Genomic DNA, 12629 nt, shown 5'->3' with positions numbered 1-12629 from the left:
ATCAAGTAGGCCAGTATGTACAAAGAACGTGGGTTTTTAGAAATCTAGGCCTCTCGTTTTTTCCCCCACATATCTCAAGTATGTTTTAAAGGAAATAGCTTTATGGATAAATGTGACATTTTTGATAGACTGTACACAATGCTTCATCCTCACAAGGACACAATTTTATAAACTGTTAGTCTTTGAGGTATGTGTCTCAAGAGCTCCCAGAACTTACAAGGCGTGAGAAGGCTGCGTGCATCCGTTTATTCCACAGGGACTCACTGAACAGCTACCACGATGGGAGTACAAAGCTTACAAGAGGCGTAGTGCTCGCTCTTGAAAGGTCCGGAGTAAGGGGCGGGTGGGGGAGTGGGAGTCAGATAGGTAAATAATTACACAGGTGGCTGTCGGGTGTTACAACGGAGAGATGCCTGGAGCAAAGACCTAAGTTCAGTTAAGTGGATCCACTTTGGGGTTCCCAGTAAAAGAGCCAGTACGTGAGTGAGGACCCGAGAGGCAGGGGAGCAGCTCGGGGGGAGTCTGCTTCCCCCCCCCCCCCGTGTTCCTTGTCCCCCACAGGCTGCCTCCAGTTGCTGGGCTGGGGATGTTGCTCTCACGATCTATACTCAAGCCATTCTGCCGGCCCATGTAGAAGTAGACTCTCACCACTAAATAACCAGTGAAGGGCCCAAGATACAATGTGTTAAATCCCCTAGTAAGGACAATTTGGGGCAAGGAGCACAGTGCAGAAATCTACCTCTTTATTTGGAGATGGACACACAGTTGCTTTCTGAATCGCTGATCCATATGTATGCACCTACATTGTAAGCACACTGAACCTTAGGGCCAGGCATCTTTTGGGCACTATTTTAGATTTATGCTGAAAAGCATTCATAATTAGATTAAATGCATTATTTCTTTTAGACTCAAAATTACATCTCCTAGCCGCAGAATATGGGAGTCTAGCCTCTCCCTTGTTTTTATAACCCCTATGAATAAAACCAGAATGATCAAGGGAAAACAATTCTAAGGGTTGTTTGTTCTTTGAAAGAAAAGGCTAACTTTAAGTCAGGTGGAAAGAGGCTTTAAAAGGCTTTCTTCCTTGATCCATGGCAACATTTTAACATCACTGGGCTGATGGCCAAGGCTACATTAAAAGCAGAAATGGCATTTAAGAAGCCTGCACCTTTGGTCCCATCAAAACATGCAGTCTGTTTTGAAGCGAAAAATCAAAACGTCAGCATTTTGGGATTTTCGGAGGATGCTTACCATTCTCGATCGACAAACTAGGTGGCATACGATAATAATACAAACAAAACTTTTGGCATGTTTTTGAGTGATCAATGTAGCCAGCGTAGCAGGACCCAAGACTCACTATTGACAGAAGGCCATCTTCACTACTAGCACAGTTAGACTACCAGACCGCGAGCCATGCACCCTGGGGTGTATGGTGTAAATCAGCACTGTCTTGTCTATGGGAATAATCAAAGAGTCTTGCTTCAGAAAACCCGCGGCGAGTCTAGAGACCTGCAGATGCCAAGGCTGACAGCTATGGGGAATACACAAAAACCGTGGGCGGGGGGGGATAACAACAGCAGAAAGGACAGCAATAAATGTATCGAGCGGCATGTGTCTGCTCACTTAGGCACGCTCTCTGCAGGGATTTCGTAGGAGATGGGGACTACTGACTCCTCTCTTAGCCAGTTTTGCCACGTAAGGAAAACCAATCGGACTCATTTAGAGTTTCTAATATCCCTAGAAAAAAGAAGAAAACTGGTTCCCTTTGGTATCTGTCATTTTCAGTGTCCCAAAGTCTGCCACTTTCCTTGCAAACTGGAATAACGGAACACAAATTAAACAGATGGGATACATGAAGTCATTCTTCCCAGTTTTTCTTTCTCTTTGACTCTCACTCAAGAGATGACCTGCTAACAGATTTTTATTTTTCCCTAATAGTCTTTCTTTCCTGGTGGAGTTTATTTATTCTTTCAGTGATAGAGTTTCGATGTGGTCTCTTGTTTCTTGTTGCTTTCTCTTGAGAACCTTTACAGGCTTCAGAAAGGAGGCCTCTCTATGCCCTAAACTTGTGTTGCAGTGTCTAGACTCTGGAAAATTCTAGGCAGGATTCCTTGAATATGACTGCTTCTCAAAATGTGGCTATTATGAAATGGAGAACTCATCACAAGTCTATTTAGCAAAACCCTCCTCATGTGTAAATAAAATGTTGGGCACACATGCTTATCTGTGGATTCAAAGCTCTTCTCTCGGGGAAAAAACCCTGGAGACTCTGTGTTGATAGGGCGAATACAGTTGATAATAGGTTTTTAAAACCAGATGGACATTTCCCAAGGCTCAGTGTTCTGGGGCCAGGCACAGGGTGTATCATGTTCTAATCTACAGTATGTGTTCACCAAGGAGACTGCTTCCCCTGCTGTGCTCATTAGTAGCAAGTGTGTGCTCTCCCAGCCCATGAACTGTGGGGCCAGGAGGTGGCATGCCATCCTCTGGCTCCCTACCACCACTTCCAGATCTGCACCTTCCCACTGTGTGGCAGAAACCCGCCATCACAAGGTTTCTCTTGTCTCCTGCCCATTGCTCTCTTCTCTTGGCACTGACTGACCCGTGGTCAGACCCCCAAGCTACCGTCACACTTGGAGGCCTGGATGTCTACCTAAAGGCCCATCTCATTCTCCATCCTCCCATCTCCTTGACGGTCTCCTCTCCTCTTTTTTCCTGCATGCCACCTTTTCCACTCACTCCCTTGGTCCCATCCTGGAGCCTTGTCCTCCCCAAAAGGGATTCCACCTCGAGAATCAGGCTTCCTCCCTCCACTCTTGTCTTATTCTCCCTCCCAAGTTCACGTTCCACACAGCAGTGTGGCGATCTGTTGAAACACACCATTAAGATGCGCCCTCCTTAATGCACCTTGATGGTGTCTCAATGTTCTCAGCATGCAGACCAAACACCATGCGGGGCGCACACAGCCCTGTGTGAGGTGGCCCCTTCCTATTCTCTCCCGGGATCACGCTCCCCCGGGTTCTCTTCTTTCCAGTAACAGCACTCAAAGACAGCATTCGATACATTCTCCTTGAGAATGTCTACATAGTGATAGCTGATACTTGATTTTATTACTGCTATTTATTATGATGCAAAATAAAGTTGTATCAACTATTCCTATCAAGTGCTACGTCATACCTGGCGTGTAGGAACATACTCGGACACTGAGGAACAATAAGACATGGCATGATACTATTTCAGCCTAAAGAACGGTGCCAGACCCGAATTATCCCCAGATTTCATGTCAATAAATATACGGCGTAGTCTGAAATACCCTGTGAAGCGGGGACCTATCTCCCAGACGTATGCCACAGTAAAACCTATGCCCCCCTGTGCTCTGACCAGGAACCACATGAACTGGAACAAAGTAGCTATTTGAAAATCTTTTCCCCACAAGTGATTTCTTTTTGACCCACGAAAGAAATTTGCTGAAGTTCTGAAAGTTTAAAAACTGTTTTTTTGGTTGCCAAGTAATTTAACTAAGAGAAATTAAGGACTTGGAACTCTTCTGGATGAAAATATGTTTTCCCACCCAGCCTCCATCTTGAATTCGTTTCCATATGGAATTCAAGAGTCGTATGGGCACTGGCTGAAGTGGCAGGAGGGACACAGGAGTGTCACATGATCTGCCGTGTTTGATGTCAAGGCAATTAAATAAAATACAGGACATGATTCACTCTGATTGAATCAATTAATCCAGCAGCATATCAAACACTTAATGAATCACTCTTTATTGGGAGAGCAATTGGGTTCTAAAAAGCTGCTCCTATTTATTTTTAGATGACCTAACCCAAGAGGTCACTGAGAGCTTCCTGTTTTCCTTCTTTTACTTTTGGACTCCAATGATTATCATTTTCCACATGTGCAGCTGTTAGGAACCCCAATGTTAATATTCAAATGGAAGAAAATAATGTGAACCATTACGACTCAGCAAGACCCGCATGCTGGCCCCTCCTGCCCTGCTTGCCAGGGCGGCCACGTAATGGATGTGTGCACATAGACAGGACTTTCTGTTCAGAAGATGTGCCAGGTAATTAAGCTTCACTTAAGCCCAGGACATTTTCTTTTTAAATATCAGAGCTTCTTTAAAAGAGGAATTAAAAAACCCCTCTTTTGCCATGAAGCCTGATATTTTTCTCTAATTTAGTTGGATGGGCCATGTGTCTTTTCTCTGGACCACCAGAACCTGCCTTCCTTTTTCCCAGCCAGCAACGTGTACAGCCTTATAGAACACTGCCAGGTTCTCCCTGAGCTTATGTCAGATGTAAATACGATATGGTCCGAAAAGTGTATAATAGCCCAGGACACATTGGTCAATGACATCCCCTGGCCTTCCTTTTCTGCTCATTCACATCCTTGCTTCCTGTTGTTCTGTAACCTGAGCAAGCACACATCCATCTCTCTCTGCTGAGGGAACTCAATCATCTCCTGCAAAAATGGTCATTCTGTTTCGTCTAGCCTGAACGGGCAATTCTGAGGAATCGCTGAAAGTCTCCATTATAAGGATTCAGTCCTCAGATCAGTATCATCATCCTAGAGTAAACCAACTTTAAAGATACACATTACTAATGCCAGTCTGAGTGTCCCCTTTAATACTCTCTATAAACACTAAGAATTTCTCTAATCTAGTGAGGTAAAGGTGATGGATGGCAGGAATAGAATGAGTAAGACTCTAGTTTAAAAAAGCTACCCTGGTTACTAACATTCACTTAAAAAGAAGGGTAAGAACATACGGACCAATTAAATAGAATACAATTTATCAGACAGTGATAGGTAGCTGGACAAGAGTTATACCCCTGAAACAAATAATACATTATTTGTTAATAAAAAAATTTTTTTTAAATTAAAAAAAAAAAAAAGACTTAATGCCCCTTGCCTCGATTATTCCAGCATGGAATTCGGCTGTGATAGGATGTGCCCTGCTGGTGAGGACATTGGCTAATATGGACCGAGTTCTCATCTCAGAAGCTGCACATCAGTACTTCAGAAAACTACTCACGTCCAGTACCCCCTACAGACCAATGGCATCACACTTTCGGGGTTGGGGGGTCTGGGCACTGGGAATTTTAAAGGTTCTACAACTTACTCTAACTGTGCAGTGAGAGGCAGGGATCATTCCCATTCTCAACTCCTTTCTCCAGTCTGAGGTAAACATTCGAAATGTCTGGAGATATTCTGGCTGGGGGCGGTGCTACTGGGCCAGAGATGCCACTAAACATGTCACACGATGAACAGGACAGCCTCCGTAACAAAGAATTATCCAGTCTGAGGGTGCCTGGGCGGCTCAGTCGGTTAAGCGGCCGACTCTTGATTTCGGCTCAGGTCATGATCTCGGGGTCCTGGAATGGAGCCCCATGTGGGGCTCCGCGCTCGGTGGGGAGTCCGCTTGAGGATTTTCTCTCCCTCTCCCTCTGCCCCCTTCCCACTCATTCTCTCTGTCTATGTCTCTCTAATGAATACATAAATCTTTTTTTTTTTTTTTTAAAGAATTATCCAGGGGCACCTGAGTGGCTCAGTTGTTAAGCGTCTGCCTTTGGCTCGGGTCATGGTCCCAGGGTCCTGGGATCGAGCCCCGTATTGGGCTCCCTGCTCATCGGGGAGCCTGCTTCTCCCTCCCCCATTCCCCCTGCTTGTGTTCTGCCCCTCTCTGTCAAATAAATAAATAAAATTTTAAAAAAATAAAATAAAAAAGAATTATCCAGTCTAAAATGTCAACAGACCCAGGTTGAGAAATCATGCTCTAAGGGAAGTAAAACGTTGGCTCCCCACTCTTCAGAATTCTTTATCTCAAGGGCGCCTGGGTGGCTCAGTCATTGAGTGTCTGCTTTCGGCTCAGGTCATGATCCCAGGGTCCTGGGATCAAGCCCCGCATCGGGCTCCCTGCTCGGCGGGAAGCCTGCTTCTCCCTCTCCCACTCCCCCTGCTTGTGTCCCCGCTGTCGCTGTGTATCTCTCTGTCAAATAAATAAATAAAATATTTTAAAAAATAGAATTATCTCCTTTCAGTCCAAAGAACCAAATGTCATGACACTTTAGTCAAGTTCATGACATGGGTGTAGAGTCTGGGATCAATGGTGTGGACTAGGTCTTGTCCACTACTGACCACAGTGCATTTATTTTTATACCTTTGGTTTTATTGCCTTCCATTATTTTTCAAGCAGAAATTCAATCATTATAGAAAAGAACTCCAAGGTGAGACATATGGCTCTCCTCACTCAACACTCATTCATTATGTCACATAAAATGGAAATACATTCATACAACCACACCATTCAGCAGTCATTTCATATGGGACCATACAAACAAGCCACAGAGAGTTGTACTGCGCTAATGGGGCCCAGGTGCCCATTTGCAGGCTCAATGAATATTAGTTAAAAATGACCACAAATACCTCTGAAAGAGTGGCTAATGTGTCAGTTCCCTAAATAGACATAGAAGAGGACACAAAACAGTATGGAGAGAGTCAACAATTCCCAAAACATATAGGGCAAAAAATAAGCATGCTGTGATCTGACATAAAAATGCTGAGAATGGCCCATCTCCAGTAGCCCATGAGGATGAGACTGTTTCTTTCCAGTAGTCATGGCAGGCGAATCCAAACTTTTTCTCATTCAACTAGCCCTGCCTAACGATCTGGCCTTGCCAGACAGCTGGTTAGCGTTAGAGATGCTGTCCATGGCTACTCAACCCAGGTTCTTCTTATGCATTGCTGATTGGCCAATTGGCCAGCATCATAATTGGAACCATAAACTTGGCCAAAGTCACACTTTGCTCAAAACAGTTGAATTCATCAATTCAGTACAGGGCCACTCAAACACAAAAGAGTAGACCAAAACAGGCTTTAATGACATTCCATCGTAGAAATCCAGTTTGCATAATAGAGATGAACCGCATAAATCTATGCAATTCAAAAACCCCACCAAATTCAACCATTATGCTCCATGGAAGATGCATCCGCTCTAGTTCATTCTGTCCCTTACCTCTGTCTTTGTTTTTCTCCTTTCCTAGTGAATCCAGTTTCTTTCGCAAAGATTTCTTTCTCTTCTGTCCATCTGCAAATATTAAAAGAACGAAAAGTTGTAAACACAAGCATACACGTGATATCTTATACCATCAACAGCTACATTTGAGCAAAAGCATGACTTCTCACTTACTTCACTCATAATTTGGCATTTTAGGCAGAACAAAGGCTCTGAAAATACACGGAAATCCCTGACCTGGACAGTACATGCAACGAGAACCTTGATGTATGCTCTCAAATTTTGTTTCAATCATGAAAAGTACAGGAAACTTACCTCCTTCAGAATTAATTTAGCGTTGACACTTAGATATGTTTGCTGTTGCTATTACATGAGTCTCTTCCTATTTTTCATGTTTATGCAAACCAATGTCATATTGAATCAAATCTCCATGAGAGGAGAGTCAACAGTACATATGGTTTTGACGTTTATAAGCTGGTAGAGTGTAACTGGATAAGGAAATGAATTTGGGGGTCTAGAGAAGTCAGATCTAATTATTGCTGCACCATTTACTAACTGTGTGACTTGGGACAAGTCTCAGTGTCCGCATCTATAAAATGGGAATCTCATGGGGTTGTTGGGAGATTTAATGAGATGGTGCACACCAAGTGCCTCATGGGGCCCCTGACACATGTGCATAAATTCAGATCTACTTTCTCAGGAGGTCTCATAGTATTGCACAGTGTGGCTGTACCATAATTTCATTAACCATTCCTCCACCAATGGGCATTTGGGTCATTTCTAAGTTTTCACTATCATAAATAAGGCATATACCCTTTCGGCATCTTGTGTTTGCAACAAACGTACTTAGCACGTCTGGCTAACTCTCCAAATAATAAAGATTCCACTCATATCAGTAGGTAGCTGCAATCAAATTCCTGGGATGTCATCAGAAAAAGTTGCCAGTCATCATGGCAAGAATGCATTTCACGATTACGCAACCATCAACTTAACGTGTGGGAGGCGCGAATCGGGAATCCGCACGGTGATCAAGTAGGGCAAATGCAGCCCGTGCCGCAAGGAAACTTAGGTTTAAAAGGAGGATTAAGAATTGTTTGTTTTTTACAGGATACACTCAAAAGTGTAGTCCAGAAAGAGACTCAGCCCAGTAAAATTTAAAAGCCAGACTCTGATATCAGGAAAAGACAGCATGCACATTCTTAACCAGAAATGAGCATTCTCCTGGGATCCGTCCAGGGCTGCAGATGTTCCCAACTCCTTCTGTCTGGATTTTGGAGGCAAAAGACATCACAGTATAATCAACAGATGCATTCAATCCCCCCCTCTTCGAAAAAGCAAAGAAATATTGCAAGAATGATCCTCCTCCCACAAAATGGACATAGTGCATAAGAGTCTGCATCCTTGCAGTTGTGAGATATGTGTAGGGGGACATTAAGTAAATCACTTGTAATGCGGTGAAGAGCCAGCCATCTCTGTCATTAGGGGTATGTTCTTATCTCCAGTGTCTAGAAGATGAGTAATTATATGGCCTACCATAACTTACTATAAAATGTACGACAATAAACATACTAACAACACAAGACTCAAATCCATTCTCCAAACAGACAGGCCTTTTATTTTGTAACACTTTGTTCGTCACTTCACACCACCAAATGTATTTGACTGTAACAAGGGTATATTTCTTTCACAACATTCTATCATTCCTTCATTTTAACCGTTGACCCAGAAGAATAACTAAACTATATAGTAAAGCTTAAGAGACTTAAGTTTTAAGTTTTCATAACCAGTGGACAGATCCTAAAATTCAAGCAAGTTGCCAAAGAACTGGTCACAGATAGGATAGGGGACATTTTATTTAAAGACAGAAGGATTTTTTTTTAACTTCTTTTTAAGTGGAAGATGTAGCATATATAAAGATGTGTATAACTACAAATGTACAGTTCAAAGAAATAATAGGAGGCCAACTCCCACATCACCAACAGCCAAGTTCAGAGGTAGACTACTGCTCGTGCCCAAGCCCCCTGTGTGTCTTCCTCCCTCTCCCCCCAGGTAATCACTGGTCTGAGTTTTGCAATAATCAACCATCTGCTTTTCTTTGTAGTTTTACTGTCTACGTTTGTAAAGAATACAGTTTGTTTTTCCCACAGATGGAATCACACTGTAGGTATTCTCGCCTGCCTCATTTACGCCATTCATCAACACTTCGGAAATTCATCTTGTTGAGGCAGGTAGCTGTAGGTCACTCGTTCTGATGACTATAATTTGCTTTCTGGTACGAATATACCATGGTTCATTGGAATTTGAGTTGTTTCTAGCTTGAGACTATCAGGACCAATGTTCTTGAAAAATGTTGCTCATGTCTTGCTATGTACATGTCCAAGACCCTCTCTCAGATAATGGTTCTTGGAATGTGGCTCTGCGACCACCGACATTGGTACTGCCTGGGAACTCGTTAGAGCTGCAAATTCTACGGTCCCTCCCCAAAACTACTGACTCAGGAACTCTGGGGTGGGGCCCAGCAACGTGTGCTTTCACCAATCCTCCAGGGGACTCTGGTTCCCACCGAAATCTAAGAACCACTGTTCTAGGGTAGATACGTACAAGCTGCGTTGTCAGGCCGGCATGTACAGAACCTCAGGCTCTACCAGGTAACATCGAACAGTTTCCAAGTAGTTTCACTCATTTGTATTCCCACCAATGAGAGTTCACATAGTCCCACAAGGATAATATGTACTTCAAACTCCAAGATTCGAGACAATATCTTTGTGATCTTTGTGAATAGTGACCTACAATTTAAAAAATGCTTAGCTATTTACAACAAATACAAACATTGTCTTTTTCACTTAATGAGACAGTCCTCACACTCACCCCAGGCCAGCATGGATACCTAACCCCGGTCCACTGCACACCTGGCAAGTCCTGGAGTTTGCACCTCCATCCTAGCCTCAGAGGAAGGTTCTAGCTTGTTTCCAATCTTCAGAAAATTCCTGCTGAGAGAAGTTTGAAGGAATGCCCTTTGACACCGCCTCCCTTACTTTTCTCAACCACAGCTGCCTCACTATTGACTTGGACCAGAAACAAAGACTCTCAGAGAATGCAAACTGAAGGAATTCATAGGCAGTGAGGGGAGCTCAGTTAAAAAGCGAGGGGCAAATGCTATAAAAGAGACACTTGGTGGCGGAATGGGAAGTGGCCCTTTAGAGACTGCATCCAACCTCTAGACTTGGGTCTAGCGACATTGGGGGCTGGATAACTCTTTGCTGTGAGGAACTGTCCTGTGCACGGTACGGTATCTAGCAGCATCCCTCAATTTCCTAGATGCCAGAGAGCCCACCCAGTCCCTGTTGTGACAACCAATAATGTCTCTGGACATCACCAAATGTCCCACGGGGACAAAATCACTCTGGTTGAGAAGCCCTGGTCTGTGCATAACTCCACCTAGAGGACAGCTATGGGCTCAAACCATGTGACGCCCAACTCCCGAAGAGTCACATTTTCCCACTTCTCACAATGCTCGATCCATACCCAATCTCAGTTTCTATTTTAGGTAGAACAATATAAAAATGTTTACAAATTGTTGAGCTTTTACGTATCCAGTTGAATAACAATTTCTTTCAATTTAGGAAGCAATGTGAGTCTGTCTTTGGCTATCTTTCTACCAGATTCCTGTCTACAGGTAGGGGAATAGAGCAGGTTCTTTGAATAAACAGCCTTCTACTTCTCTGCATGAAGCATTTTGTCCTCATTTAGATCAGGTGTGGAGCAGCATTTGATGGTGAACAGTTGTCTGAATGGATGTACGAACGTGTCTTTAGCATGCAGGGAAGACTCAGGGGACACTAGTTCTATTTTTTTTTTTTTTTTAGAGGACTAAACATGGTGGATGGAGAGACTTCCTGGCCAGCCCTCCACTGGCCAAGGAAATTATAGGAAGACTGTTTTCTCAGCAAATGGAGCTGTTCAGCAATGGAATGAGCTGCCTCACAAAAATAAATAAATAAATTAATTAATTAATTAATTTTAAAAAAAGCACCGCTCACTGTGGCTTCCATCTCAGCTGCTCTTTCTGTCTTGCATCCCTCACTCTGGGGGAAGCCACGCCATGAGCAGCCCTATGCAAAGGGTTATGTGGTGAGGAACTGGAGTCTCCAGCCAGCAGCCACGTGAGTGGGCCAGCACACTGATTCTCCCACCCCAGTCAAGCCTTCAGATGACTGCAGCCCCGGCTGAGCTTGATGGCGAACCTCACAGACTGGAACCCAAACCAGAACAACCAGGCTGTGATATTCCCAGAAACTGTGTAAGATCAGAAATGTTTGTTATGTTTAAAAAAGAGAGAAGAGAAAAGAAAAGAAAAGGAAAAAAATAAGATGCCCAGCCAAATGCATGGGGTATCCTAGATGGGATGTTGGGTCAGAAAAAGGATATTTAGTGGGGAAACTGGTAAAATCTGAACAAAGTCTATAGTTTGGCTGATAGCAATGTATCCATGTCCTTTCCTTCATGGTGGTAAGTGTACCAAGGTTACATAAGATGCTATTATTAGAGGAGACTGGCTTAGGGGCGTAAAGGAACTGTGTAATTTAAATCTAAAATTATTCTAAAATAAAGTTGTTGTTGTTGTTGTTGTTTTAAAAAGCCCTTTCGCCCAGGTACTGGATGTATTCAAGCAAAGGCTGAAACCTCGTTTGTCAAGCACGTGAGAAGGTGGAGGCTCTCACGATTCACTGAAGTACTTTGAAACACACAGACTTGGGAGCCCAACTTTATGGCAAGAAGGTGACTCACAAGTCAGAGTTTCTGACCTGGCTGAAACTACTAAAATAATCTTCCTAGTCACATCTCCCTGATCTGAAAGAAAACATGTGCCTGGGCCAATATAAAGCATCCGTTATGTCTGTCATTCTGGTGTAGTATGTTTTCTGGAAAGGGAGTGGACAGATGAGAGGCTCGACCAGATTTGTTTTTAGGGCCCTGGTGATGTTTTCATAGGTGGCTGATTAAACTGTCTCATGATACCTCCTATTTCTTAAGTTCCCTAAAATCCCTTTTCTGTGTAAGTTATCCAGACTCGGTGCTTGTTGTTTGCCTCTAAGAACACTGGTAAGTATAGAAATCTGTTTACTTTTCAAGTTCCCACGCATGTCCTGATAAACCAAAATACACTTTTTAAATTATATGTACGAATGTGGATAAGGCGAGCTATTCAATCTGTGGATGTCTTATAAAAATGTTTACTAAAGCTATATTTTATCCCTCACTAAAACTCAAACTCATCCTTTAGTCTCATCCATTTTTCCTTTTGAGGGCTCTCAAGCCACAGACTCCTAAAACTAAGGCAAGAAAAAGACTAAACCAGATACTTTCTTTCCAATTTGGGACAGGAAGGTTTGTCAAAGAAGTTATGATATTGGGCGCCTGGGTGGCTCAGTTGGTTAAGCGACTGCCTTCGGCTCAGGTCATGATCCTGGAGTCCTGGGATCGAGTCCCGCATCGGGCTCCCTGCTTGGCGGGGAGCCTGCTTCTCCCTCTGACCCTCCCCCCTCTCATGTGCTCTCTGTCTCTCTCATTCTCTCTGTCTCAAATAAATAAATAAAATCTTTAAAAAAAA

The 12629-nt window shown here is 43.4% G+C and overlaps 1 protein-coding gene across 9 annotated transcripts in view; it reads right to left on the bottom strand.

Annotated features, from left to right (window-relative positions):
- ARHGAP6 (Rho GTPase activating protein 6) overlaps positions 1–12629 on the bottom strand; it is a 455537-nt gene that overhangs the window by 50037 nt on the left and 392871 nt on the right. For all 9 annotated transcript variants that reach the window (XM_081809185.1, XM_081809179.1, XM_081809186.1 and 6 more), the window contains exon 3: positions 7019–7090. In XM_081809185.1, the coding sequence (XP_081665311.1) occupies positions 7019–7090 (72 nt within the window). The remainder of the gene's footprint in view (positions 1–7018; positions 7091–12629) is intronic.

This window comes from Leptonychotes weddellii, chromosome X (assembly GCF_054177405.1).
Source record: "Leptonychotes weddellii isolate Sample4059 chromosome X, ASM5417740v2, whole genome shotgun sequence".
NCBI lineage: Eukaryota > Metazoa > Chordata > Mammalia > Carnivora > Phocidae > Leptonychotes > Leptonychotes weddellii.
The sequence above is the reverse complement of the archived record's forward strand: the minus strand, read 5'-3'. Positions and strand labels throughout refer to the sequence as shown.